General features: G+C 41.3%; 1 protein-coding gene across 1 annotated transcript in view; it reads right to left on the bottom strand.

Moving 5' to 3' along the window:
- Nucleotides 1-13,826, bottom strand: part of FMN2 (formin 2) — a 207,608-nt gene that overhangs the window by 32,151 nt on the left and 161,631 nt on the right. The window contains exon 15 of the mRNA XM_056853283.1: nt 12,059-12,110. Within this exon, the coding sequence (XP_056709261.1) occupies nt 12,059-12,110 (52 nt within the window). The remainder of the gene's footprint in view (nt 1-12,058; nt 12,111-13,826) is intronic.

Below are 13,826 nucleotides of genomic sequence, written 5' to 3'. Positions count from 1 at the left end.
GGGGGGTTAACAGAGGCAGAAAAAGTCAGCCGTTTTGCTCCATCCTGCATCACTTTCCAATCTCCCCTTTTTGAAAATGGCCACACTGCCATTTTATTTAGGGAGGGCAAAGGTTAAAAATGTCTTCTGCAAAAATTTAAAATCAGCTCATTCCCCTCCACAATAAATATGTGAGTCTTCTTAAATCCGCTAAGCCTCTAAAGGTTGTAGAGTATGGCAAAAAAAATAAGGAAATTAGATTACAGACAGATGTGAGTGTGTGTTTTTTAAAATCTGCAGCTGAGTTTTATGCAGCTTCAGTTTAGGTGAGCAATAAGCCCCATTAGAATAATATGACTGAATGAATCACTTATTTACACATACAAAGTTGGTCACAGACATTTTGCCATGATTAAGACTAGCAACATTTATTCCATCATGAACTTTCCTGAGCCAGAACTCTCTTCTTCAAAAGCTATGAAAAAGAAATCCAATTTCCTCTTCACAGAATCATAGAGTTGGAAGGGGCCATACAGGCCATCTAGTCCAACCCCCTGCTCAATGCAGGATCAGCCTAGAGCATCCCTGACAAGTGCTGCTTAAAGACTGCCAGAGAGGGGGAGCTCACCATCTCCCTAGGTAGCTGATTCCACTGCCGAAAAACTCTTACTGTAAAAAATTGTTTCCTGAGATCCAGCTGGTACCTCTCCACCCTCAATTTCAACTCATTAGAATAATAGAATCATAGAATTGGAATGGACCACTCTTCATAGCATGTGAAGAAGTGAGCTCTGACTCACAAAAGCTTGTGCTGGAATAAATTTTTTTAGTCTTTAAGGTGCTACTGGACTACTGTTTTATATTGAAACTATGCCATACAATCAGGTTGACTGATTGACTTTGATGCTCTCCATATTTCTGGAGAGGGAACTCAACATTGTACCGTCACTTAAAAATCTCAGGCCTAGCCTCACAACAATTATCCATTAGCTATTACTCTCTCTCTCTGTGTGTGTGTGTAAACAAACATGTTAACTACCAGCTGTTTCCAGCATTCAGTGCATCTCAAGTATATCTGTGCACTCCTGAATGAGTGTACACACATATACCAGCCATGCACTGAATTCAGCTTTTGGGGAGGGGCTGTGGCTCAGTGGTAGAGCATCTGCTTGATATATGGAAGGTCCCAGGTTCAATCCCTGGCATCTCCAGTTAAAGGAACCAGGCAAGTAGGTGATGGGAAAGACCTCTGCATGAGACCCTGGAGAGCCACTGCCGGTCTGAGTAGACAATACAGACTTTGATGGACTAAGGGTCTGATTCAGTATAAGGCAGCTTCAAGTGTTCTTCATGTGTTCATGTGACACACAATCATCAGCTATCATAATGCTTGCTTAGTAGTAGGGTTGCCAACCTCCAGGTACTTGAGCAACCCAATTACACACCTCTGCACCTCTACCTAAGGTTAGAAACTCAGTACAGACAACTGCTACTACTAGTTGGTGATAACAATGATATATTCAGTGTAACAATCTGCTACAGTTATAACAATGTGCTACAAAGTCAATAGAGTAAAAAATGTCATATTGAAAGTACAGTCACAATCACTCCGAGGTTGAAGCCTTCAACTGCAGTGTGGTAAAAAGGGAGACGATCGTTTCAATTCTTGTAGTTCTTCCTCAGTCCGTTTCTGTAATTTGTTCGTTTAGAATTGATTTTAGCTTTCCATAGCTTCATTTCTCTTATACTTCACTTAAATACTCCTTTCATAGGATACAAAAAGCAACCACTTTTCTTAACAATCAAAATTCCAAAGCTTGGATATCCAGTTCATAAAGTTGCTTAGACAGGTTCACAATATAACATTCCCACAAGGGATACAAGCTGTAGACTATGGAAAGCTAAAATCAATTCTAAATAGACAAATTACAGAAACGGGACTGAGGAAGAACTACAAGAATTGAAACGATCGTCTCCCTGTTTACCACACTGCAATTGAAGGCTTCAACCTCGGAGTGATTGTGACTGTACTTTCAAGAGTACATTTTTGACTCTATTGACTTTGTAGCACATTGTTATAATTGTAGCAGATTGTTACATTGAATATATCATTGTTATCACCAACTAGTAGTAGCAGTTGTCTGTACTGAGTTTTTAACCTCCAGGTACTAGCTGGAGATCTCCTGCTATTCCAACTGATCTCCAGCCAATAGAGATCAGTTCACCTGGAGAAAATGGCCACTTTGGCAATTGGACTTTATGGCACAGAAGTCCCTCCCCTCCCCAAACCCCACTCTCCTCAGGCTCCACCCCAAAAATGTCCCTCTGGATGCAAAGAGGGTCCTGGCAACCCTAATTAGTAGGTATGACACTGGGTGAAAACCACTTATTCAGAATGTGCTGGGAGAAGATGGGAGGCAATCTGGGCAGGTTTTTCCCTCTTTGTAGCTGGCATTGAAATAATCACAAAACTAGCTCTTCATTCTCAAGTATTTGCTAAAGATATCAGTCTATTTTTGGTCTCTTAAACCAGCCTCATTTAAGCACTTAATGTCTTGCACAAGGCAGCAATGATCCAAGTTTGCATTTTCATTTATTTGTTTGTATCTCACTTTTCTCCCCAGTTTGGACCCAAAGTGGCTTTTAGAACACTGTTCTCCCTTCCTCCATGTTCAGAACAACAGCCCTGTGAGGGAGGCCAGGCTGAGAGTCTGTGATGGGCCCAAGGTCACCCAGTGAGCTTCCATGGTAGAACTGGGAATTCAAACACGGGTCTCTCGGGGTCCTAATCAGCCACTTGATCCACTACACACACTGGTTCTCGAGTTTATAATTGTCAAGAGTAATAAGAGTAATAAGTTGGGGAGGGGCTGTGGCTCAGTGGTAGAGCATCTGCTTGGCATGCAGAAGGTCCCAGGTTCAATCCCCGGCATCTCCAGTTAAAGGGACTAGGCGAGCAGGTGATGGGAAAGACCTCTGCCTGAGACCCTGGAGAGCGGCTGCCGGTCTGAGTAGACAATACTGACTTTGATGGACCAAGAGTCTGATTCGGTATAAGGCAGCTTCATGTGTGTTCAACAAGGAGATACACTTACAGGGCCCACCTTATTGGTATTTTAAAATACAAGTGATAGGCTGTTCTCTTAATTCAGTATATGAGGTGAGGGCTACTGTCAACTAAAATAAAGTATAACTGAAGAAGCGAATAGAAACTCTGCATCCACAAGTTCATGAATTAAAAGATATTACTGAAGAGTTCAAGTGAACCGAATTCCAAGATACTAGCTATAACAATTTAATATATAATAGTATATAGAAAATAGAATTTAGTGAATATAAACAAGTTCATAAGTGATTACAAATGAGTTAAAATGACTTAATAATGGCTAGTTTTATTATGTAAGTAAATATATCATGAGAGTGAATAGACTGAATAAAAAGCAGTATATTTGATCTTATAAACTTATAATAGCATATTATAGGGAAGATTACAAGAGGGAAACAAAAATTTATATGTTCAGTCAGTCAAAGCTTGTTCTAGGTTTTGTTTGTATTGTGTTGTTGTGTTTTGTCATTATGCATTTTATGTCTGTTTATATTGTTATGGTTATGAAATAAAAATTTACATCAAAATACCCCCAACAATTTAGTACCAGTAACAATTCCAGTTAAGTGTATCTAAATCCATTAAAACTGATTTCTTTTTACTCTGTATGCATAGACTACATCGTTTCCTCCTCTATTTCAAATGTGGCAGGCATTTCAAAGCACACTTCAAGTATGCATTAATTTAATGCTTTTGCTCTGTTTTAGAGTAAACTAGGCTTGATCAAATGGGGACTTGAACCACAGCTTATTAAGTATTACCATTGCCTGAAAAGTTGAGAAGAATTATCTTCCCAGGAAAGTCCTATCCCTTTCTTTATAATTTATCCTTCTGTTGTAGCGTGGTAGACAGCAGTCTTTAGCATCACAATCTGTGCCACACATTGTTTTGGAAAGGAAATACTAGTACGGCAGAGAAATCACTAAGCTGCTGTCAGGAAAAGCTGGTTCTTAGCACTGAATCACATACTTTGAACCACTAGGCTTGGGGCTCAGATAGGGTTGCCAACCTCCAGGTACTAGCTGGAGATCTCCTGCTATTCCAACTGATCTCCAGCCAATAGAGATCAGTTTGCCTGGAGAAAATCGTTGCTTTGGCAATTGGACTCTATGACCTTGAAGCCCTTCCCCTCCACAAACCCTGCCCTCCTCAGGCTCCACCCCAAAAACCTCCCACTGGTGGCGAAGAAGGACCTGGCAACCCTAGGCTCAGAGGATCAAGCCATTTAGAAGACTGGTGGTTTCAATTTTAGAACTAGGCAAGACTGAATTCCAGTCAAAATAAATGGCTAAGAAATGTCATTCTCATTTTGGTAAAAGCCAAGCCTCTCTGTAACTTCAATGAAGTTCCTCATCTTAAATAAACACTCTCTATACCACCCCATTCCTTGCAAAAATTTATACTGAATATATACTTTTATTACACCAACAGGAGCCTTTTAATTTAAAAAATAAATGGAAATGAGAAGCAGTTCTAAAGTTGCTTCTTATGTCAGTCCCTGTTCAAACCCAAATGCTAAAGAAATGTCACTGTACTAGGCTAGTTTATGTAGCATCTTTCAATCACTGACACAAAGAAGACTGGCTACTCTAAGCAATGATGCTTACGCCAAAATTTAAATCAGTAGCTAAAACAGGCAACTTATAACTGCTAATTAACTGCCCTGAGCCTGGTAACCCCCCTGAGCCTGGTCTTGGCCAGGGATTGAAGGTGGTATAAAAATCCAAATAAATAAATAAATAGATTACTGAACAAATCAACAGAGCGACCGTCACCCAAAAAAAGCATAACCACTCATTAGCAAGAAAACAACAACACAAAGGTCAAAAACACAGCCAGAACTGCCAGAGCACTATTGCCTCCACCAAATGCTCTCTGGAATAAAACTGTTTTATATACCTTCCTAATTTAGGGTTGCCAGGTGCCCGGTGGTGGCGGGCAAACCCCCGGCAAATTTGCCCCTTTGCCCGCCGACCAGCTGACAGTCGGCAGGCAAACATGCACGAGCGTACACACTGCTGCAGGTCACTTCCGGTTACAACCGGAGGTCCCGCCTTGCGAGAGGCCTTATGCCACTCAAACTCTTAGTTGTAAACCGGAAGTGACGCTACGCGATCCCGAGCTGTGCCTTAAAAGTCTCCCACCGGAGGAGAGGTAGGACCTGGCAACCCTATCCTAATTGCCAAAGGTCAATGTGACCTCAACACCCACTCCAGGAGGCCATTCGAGAGAACTGGCCCTACCACAGAAATAAAGCTTTTTTTAAAAAATAAAAATTTAAATTATTTTCCATAATATCATATTCAAACATTTCAACAGTTAATAAAAATCATCAACAAAGAAAAAAAAGAAAATATAATATTGTTGAAAGTATATTTTGTCTTTAAGTAAAAATTGAAGCTTCCCCTTCACCCCCCTCCATCTTAGAAATAAAGCTTTTGAAACCCTTTGTAGATGCTTATGTGTAGACTTGCCTCAGGCCATGAAAGGCCTAAAAGATAATAAGTTTCTATTGGGCCCAGGAGCAAATAGTAACTAGTACAGTTGATGCAGGACTAGAGTTATATATTCTGAGTGGCTAACCCCAAACGGGAGTCTTGTGGCTACATTTTGTACTAATTGACACTTTCAAGATATCTTCAAGGCAGCCCCACACAGATAGAGATCAGTTCACCTGGAGAAAATGGCTGCTTTGGCAATTGGCCCCTATGGCATTGAAGCCCCTCCCCAAACCCCACCCTCCTTAGGCTCCACCCCAAAAACCTCCTATCAGTGGTGGAGGGATGTGGCAACCCAATCTCTGTGTCATCCTAAAATGTGATTTTATTTTTATTTTTCAAACTTGAGCTGTAGATGAAAATTATGATTAAGCACAGAGGAGGCTACAACTCAACGGCAGAGCACATGTTTTGCTCACAAGGATCCTAGGTTCAGCCCCTTGTATCACCAGTGAAATGAATTATAGGTAGCTGCGCTCAGAAAGCCTGAGACTCTAGAGAGTTAGTGCTCTGTGGGCCCTGAAACAAACAGAATTTTCAACTTCAACATGTCAAGTATTTCAGGGTTTCCAAGAAGTCAGCAATGAGCGTTCAAACTGCCAAGTGCCAGGTCTCTTTCTGTTGCACTTTATCAATATTGTTCAGAGAGTGATGTAATTGTTTGGGGTTTAGCAAAGACATTCCATATCGTTGCAGCTTTAATACCAGGCTGGAGCCTTCCTTGTCTGACTGTGGGAGTTGGATAAACACAGACCTGGGTGATTTCTTCTCATCTCCAAATACTTACTTGGCGACCTTAGAATATACCCTTATTGTGAGCTAAACATTTCACTTTTCTCTTTGCCCACGTGCCAGAAATCCATTTCTTGAATAAACACTTCACACATTGACACTCTTAAAGTCACTACATTTGATAAATAAATAAAAGGCATACAACCTTTCAGAAATGGTTAAACATCCCTCTGCTGACAAACGAACAGCTAGATACTTTCTGGAGTCTCCTGGCCTTTTCTTTGCCTTCATTATGCATGAAAGATTAACTTTCCATTTCAGCTCATCTACTAAACAATCCAGCTTTTCTCAAACACGTTTGAAGCCCTGTTCTCAACACTTTACTCTTTTTAGGGATTCTGCAAAACTCCGAACATTGTCTTTATTCAGAGTTTTCACACCCTCACAGAGGGGGTTGGTGTACCGTTTTGTTCCATGTTAAATATTGGATCTGCATTCTCGGTTAAACGAAATTTAATCATGAAATACACACTGTGTGGCACATACTCGCTTGAAAAAGAAAAACCCAGCCACATTAATCACATTAATTGAGTTGCATCTAATCCATCACTACACAAAACAGTAACTCACTTGTCAATTCTCCCAATACACCAGCATTCTACCCGTGACTAGCAGAATGTAACTAATCTCTTATTTATCCAGCTTGCTTAAGCTCTCTTCTTACCCTGAGCCCAAATAGTACATTTGACATTGAAGCATTTTGTTAGGTGCATTCTGAATAAATATTTCATATTATGGAAAAATAACCACAACATATTGTTGCAAAACAAGCAAACGTTTCAACATGCCGGATACATTCAGTGTTTATTACAGTGTGTAAAAAAAAAATGAAAAAGAACATCTCCCCATTGTCTAGTGGTGTCTTTTCTAAAGATTCCAGACAGCTTATCTCTACAGGATAGGTTAAAGATCCTCCTCCTCAGGGAAGTATGTGCCAAAATGTACATCGCCACTTCCATTTTGTCCTGCAACCCTAGCAGACTCTTGCCGACAAAAGCTTATGTCAATAAACAATGTGTTAGCCTTTAAGAGCCACCGGATTCTTGGCTGATTTTAATATCTGGAAAGGTCATCAGTGGTACCATTTCAGAAAACATGAATGAAAAGGAGATAACCAGAGACCAAAGCAGGCTCAGAATCCCTCACGACAGCTGAACAGCTCCCAAACTACACACGCAGAAGCGTTTCAGCATCACTTTCATAATGTAAAGGCACCGCTTTTCATTTCCTTAAGGTTTTTGATCAGTTTTTGGGTTGTAAGTTCCCACTGACATAAGACTATTCCAGGATATAATCATACACCAAGAGGAAACCTCACCCCAATTCTCCTTACTAGTATCTGCCAATATTATCCCAGTTCTCAGAGAATTCTTGTTCTCAGTTACCATCAGATTCTAATTCCTAGAGCTCTTTTGGTTATTTCCTTCCATTCTAGAAATTTACTGTCATTCTAGAAGGATGTCTCCATGTTTTAGATTGGCCAATGTCTTCTGAGAACTAGTGCATAGTTTCCATTTCCCTCAACTGCGAAGTTTTCCACACATTTTTTCTAACAACTTGTAGTGTAAAATTTTAGAAATCAACATGGGGTGTGTTGTGTGAAAAATCCATTCTTTTGCCTTCTCCCATTTTCATATAATTTGTAAAGAGAAGATCAAGGGGAAATTGTTTAGATGATAAAGTACACATTAGGTGTTACACACTAGAAAAGGATGTTATTATGGAAAAGGACAGCCTGTAATGCCATACCAGCCAGACAGGGACCACTGCTATCAGTTTACATGGGACATAGTAGAGGAGGGGACAGCATAGGTACCCCAGCTGGTGCAGGCAAACCCATCAGTAGAGTTTCCAGGTCCCTCTTCACCACCGGCAGGAGGTTTTTGGGGCAGAGCCTGAGGAGGGAGGGGTTTGGGGAGGGACTTCAGTGCCGTAGAGCTCAACTGCCAAAGCAGCCATTTTCTCCAGGTGAACTGATCTCTATCAGCTGGAGATCAGTTGTAACAGCGGGAGATCTCCAGCTAGTACCTGGAAGTTATTAGTAAATTTCCTGTAGGAAAATCAATATATCAACACGCAGCCACTGATAACTATACTCTTCTATATTTTTTCAGTTCCTCTTATATTGGTAACTTATTCAATTTTCAATTATTCCGAACTGACAAAATAATACAGTGAGTTACGTTACATACAAATATTCAGTGCATAAACCGGACCATATGTTTACAGCATATAGACTTCCTCAATCTTGCAGGAATCCTCCGTGCCGTGTTGAAGGATGCACTTGCTTCCGTGGTCAGCTGGTCCCAGCTGGCCAATGATACGTTTCTTCTTGGAGCTGCTGCTGTTAACTCTTACATATACAGTTAACGCTGCTTATGTATTTTCAATTTAAAGTGCATCCTTCAACACAGTGTGGAGGATTCTTGTAGCCGGGTAGTAATTTTCTCGTTCCAATTTCCTGGCGAATAACTACAACACAGTGAAATACAATATTGTTATTGAGATTGATGTGGGACCTTATAACAACCTCATAACAACGGATGTTATGGACTTTCAGGAAGTCTATATGTTGTAAACATACGGTCCAGTTTATGCACTGAATATTTGTATGTAACATAACTCACTGTATTATTATTTTGTAAGTTCGGTATAATTGAAAATTGAATAAGTTACCAATATAAGAGGAACTGAAAAATATAGAAGAGTATAATTATCAGTGGCTGCATGTTGATATATTGATTTTCCTGCAGGAAATTTACTAATAACTAATTCAACACGCCCTTACTTGATAGTACCTGGAGGTTGGCAACCCTACCCATTGGTCAGTTGACCTGCAGAAGCTGGCCACACCCAAGGGAAGTAATCACTCACTCAGATCTGGTTCCAGCTGCGATGCTCCTGGCCAGGAGTGGGTATAGCTGCTCCAGCTCACCTAGTGTGCATTACATACTTTCTGGTTAAAAAGGAGAAAATCACCTGAGAGGAATAAGGAGGGGATGCTGAGCCCAATTGGAGGCAGAAGGACACAAAAAGAGAGCAGCGAGAGCCAGAGCGAGAGCCAGAGCTGGGGGCAGGAGGAAGCAAGGAACCTGACATAGGAGAAGAGACTGGTCTTTTATGCAGGGACGTTTCCCCACAGTCACCCTCGCCGACTGCTTTGGGGCTTTCTTTTGATTTTGCATGCCTTTCCCGGCCTTCAGAGGTTGCTTCGCTCTCCCCATGCATTTTGCCCACATTTTCCAGATTCTGGCTAAAACAGCATATGGAAAACACAGGCAAAATGCGCGGGGATAGCAAGGCGACCTTTGACGGTTGGAAAAGGCATGCATAATTAAAAGGAAGCCCTGAAGCAGTCGGCGGGGGTGACCGCGGGGAAATGTCCCTGCATAAAAGGCTGTAGAGAAAGAAAGGAACACCAACTTAAGGGGATTGGTGGAGAAGGGCCAGGATGCAGAGGACAGGGAAGCCCCTTGTAAAAAGAGATGATAGCCTGATCAGGGGAATCAATGGACTCCTGGGTGAGGCTCCACCCAACAATAAAACTATCATCGACCAGACAACAATACCTCATCTTCTTCATGGACAAAAGTTACAATATCTCTCTTTCCATTGAGGATGATATACAGCCTTTAACCAGAGTCACAACAAGCTTTTGAGCTCAATGAGAAGAAGAGTTGGTTTTTATCTGCCGACTTTCTCTACCACTTAAGGAAGAATCAAACTGGTTTACAATCACCTTCCCTTCCCCTCCCCACAACAGACACCCTGTGAGGTAGGTGAGGCTGGGAGAGTGTGACTAGCCCAAGGTCACCCAGCTGGCTTCATGTGTGGGAGTGGGGAAACAAATCCAGTTCACCAGATTAGCCTCCACCGCTCATGTGGAGGAGTGGGGAATCAAACCCGATTCTCCAGATCAGAGTCCACAGCTCCAAACCACTGCTCTTCACCTCTACACCATGTTGGCTCTCATAGTCATTCTTAAGCCTATACCCCAGGCAAATGTTTAATTGAACACTAACTTTTCAAATAATTTTTAGAACATTTCCAGTTCTGCCTCTGAACATTTTACAAAACAGCAATTAAAAAAACTGGCAGATGCACGCGTTAATTCCAATACATTTGGAAAATGTGAATTTTACAGGGGGGAAATATTTTCCATTGCCTAGTAAAATTAATTCTTAAAATAAGCCATGATTGTAAGGAAGTTACAAAATGGATGGAGAAAAAAAAATTAAACCAGAAGTTGAACAAGAAAGACGGCAAAAACTCAAGCCCCAGGGGTGTTTAAAGCCACACTGAATTACACATAGAGCATTGGCTCCACTGCAAAGTTAATTTGACACATTAAAGCAATATTTAATTACTCACTTTATTAAATACTGAAGTTTTTTTCCTTCTTCTTTCCTTTGTATGTATGTGGGGTATTCAAAAACACAGAACAGAACGATGCGCATCTGTTATTAGTCAGAAGAAGTCCCACAAAGCCATGGATGGTTTCACTTAACCTTCTTGGCAACTCATTTAATGGTAGGAGGACCTTCAAAGGTCTTCCAAATCTTCCAGAGTTCCACATGAGAGCAGAGAATGGCTTGTGTGGTCAGTCGGTCCTGCTTGGGTCTGGGTGGCATGGGCACAGATTAAAGAGTACCATCAAACAAAGCCTTTATTGGCATAAGATAAAATATACCAAGCAAATACATAGAATCCATACAGTACAAGGATCTCCATAGTTTTTACAGTAAAATCAATTTAAGTGCATTAGGTAATTTAACAGTACTAGGCCAGCCTTATTTGGTACACAAGGCTGGCCTAGAACTGTTAAATTACCCAATGCACTTAAATTGATTTTACTGTAAAAACTATGGAGATCCTTGTACTGTATGGATTCTATGTATTTGCTTTGTACATTTTATCTTATGCCAATAAAGGCTTTGTTGTTGTTGAATACCACCCACGCCAGCACTGACTGCATTTGGGAAGCACATCACTCCCTGGGCTGCCAGCCTGGGGAAAGGGTCAGTTTGGGTGTTTGGGTAACTTTGCGTCCATGTATTGTTGCACTGCTACAATTTGGTGTGAGGAAATGAGTAATCTGAAAAGCTAGGCAGATGAGAAGGAGTGAACCAGCAGAGGCATTCTATGAAGAGAGACTTCTTGTTCTCCGTTTCTGCGGTACCACCAGCCAATTGACGGTGACATTGCGGAGTTTTGCCTTTGGGCTGGTGTTGCAATGGAGGCCGGCATAGCAGCTTTATCTTTACAGAGAAAGTGTGGAGAAGAATGAAAACACTGTGAGATAGGGTGGACAGCTCGGGTTGGGGAAATACCTGGAGATATTTGGGGTGGAGCCTGAGGAAGGCGGGGTTTGGAGAAGGGAGGGACTTCAATGCCATAGAGTCCATTTTCCAAAGCAGCCATTATCTCTAGGGGAACTGATCTCTGTCAGCTGGAGATCAGTTGTAACAGCAGGAGATCTCCAGCTAGTACCTGGAGGTTGGCAACCCTCCTGTGAGACCAGGATGGGTCCTGTGAGCCTAATCCCGAGTTTAATTCACATCACTTTGAATTATGCCTGAACTGAGCCAATAATTGTGATCACAATTTGTTTTTGTTTTTTTGCAGTATCCAGAAAAAAAAATCAATGGAGTAGAATATCGAATGGAACACACTTTCATCTCACCTTTTATGTGTTTCTGCCAAGGATTTCTCTTCCATTTCATGGTCAATTTTAGCTGTAATAAAATACGGGGAAAGTTAAGACACAAAATGCAATGCTTTATTGTTTTCTTTAGTAGCAATATCCTCTTCACGTGCATACCTCGGGGGGACGGGACTCCTGCTGAATTCTAAATGTGCCCATGGTCTTGACTTGAAAATGCCAAACTACACAGAAGCTTCATCAAGAAGAGGTTTAACAAAGAAGAAACGCCTCTATGCCAGCTGGATTACAGGCATCAGCCCAGTAGAGGTAAAGAATATTCTCATGCAAAAGGTTTCTGATCAACTGTTCTAACAGTTCCTTTGCACATTTACAGCCCATTCCTGAGCTGAGGCGTACGCGCCTCTTCCTAAGCCCTTTCCCCGACGCAGTTAAACAAACAAAAAAATAAGGCGTTTCGTGGCTTTTTTTGGTTTGTTTGTTTAACTGGGGCTTTTCGCCCCATTGAAAACAGTGAGGCTGCGCCTGCTAAATAGCAGGCTCAGCAAAGCTGTTCTGGCCGCCGGCGCAAGTGGCCGAAAGGGCCCCTGTCCCACCCCTGGAACGCTCCCCTGTGCCGGGACTGGCCTCGCCACCAGCGTGAATGCGTGTAACCGCATAATTACAAGCATTTATGCCGGCGGCCATGTCACGCCGCCTCCAAAGAACTTTCATCCCCGTTCTCAGGAACGGGCTGTAAATGTTCTCTTTTGTTGCATGTTCTCTGTTTTAATATCTGTTAATTCAAGGGTGCATAGCTGCATGTTGTAATAAACAAACTAAAGACAATTAGAAAAAAACTATATCCATATATACAATTCCATGCTAAGGCAAGGTAATCAGCATGCTTGACTAAATTTTGTTTTATATGGTTTGTTTCACTTAGAAACATTGTGGGGTTTTTTTTTTGGGGGGGTGGCAGCCCGATCTTTCCCAAAAAGTTTTCACACAGATTTTATTAATGGGCTTTCTTTAAAAATATCATTTAACAGCAGTTTGGTTTATTTGCCATTTCTTATTTTTTCATTCACATACATGTTTTAATCGCAGTTTCTCAGCTGGAAACTGAGATTAAAGTATGGAAAACAGCTCAGGTTGTTCACAGCAACCTTTAAAAAGTGTGCAGTGGAGATTATCCATGACACCTTTGTGATAAGTCCAGATGAAGAGAACTGGGACAGAGATGGAGTAGTTTGAGCTGCACACAGGTAAGATTCAGAGATAATGTCAACCAGAGTTTGCCCATAACCAGCCTGAAAATGGACCACTGCAATTAATACACGTGGACATTACATACCATAACCATCTTTTTCATGTACAATCTCCAAATTATGACTTGGCCCTCACTGACATGTACTGTGGGTGGTAAGATGTCTGCTCACAGAATTCTTGCAGCTTTCTCTCCTCTCCCTTCCCACTGCAGCCACAAAACCCCCAAACTGTTGTTCCTGGGGGACAGGGACCCCCCCCAAAAAAAAACCCAGCAAAAGACGGGAAATCGGCAAAAATTGCTTGTGGATCTGTTCAGTGGGATCTACCCAAAATTCTATACCACTTAACATAAGAAAAAGTACTAACAAACAGGTATTAACAATTACCAAGAAAACACCAATTACAAATCTGAGATATGATATATAATATCGTACAAAAGTATCAATATTAAAAAAAATGTTACTCTTCTATGGAGACATAATGCAGCTGTCACATAAACATCAGAAAGTGCTAACAATTAAAATAGATTTATCTTATA

This window comes from Euleptes europaea, chromosome 7, assembly GCF_029931775.1.
Source record: "Euleptes europaea isolate rEulEur1 chromosome 7, rEulEur1.hap1, whole genome shotgun sequence".
NCBI classification, from domain to species: Eukaryota; Metazoa; Chordata; class Lepidosauria; order Squamata; family Sphaerodactylidae; genus Euleptes; species Euleptes europaea.
This window is presented reverse-complemented; position numbering and strand designations above follow the sequence as displayed.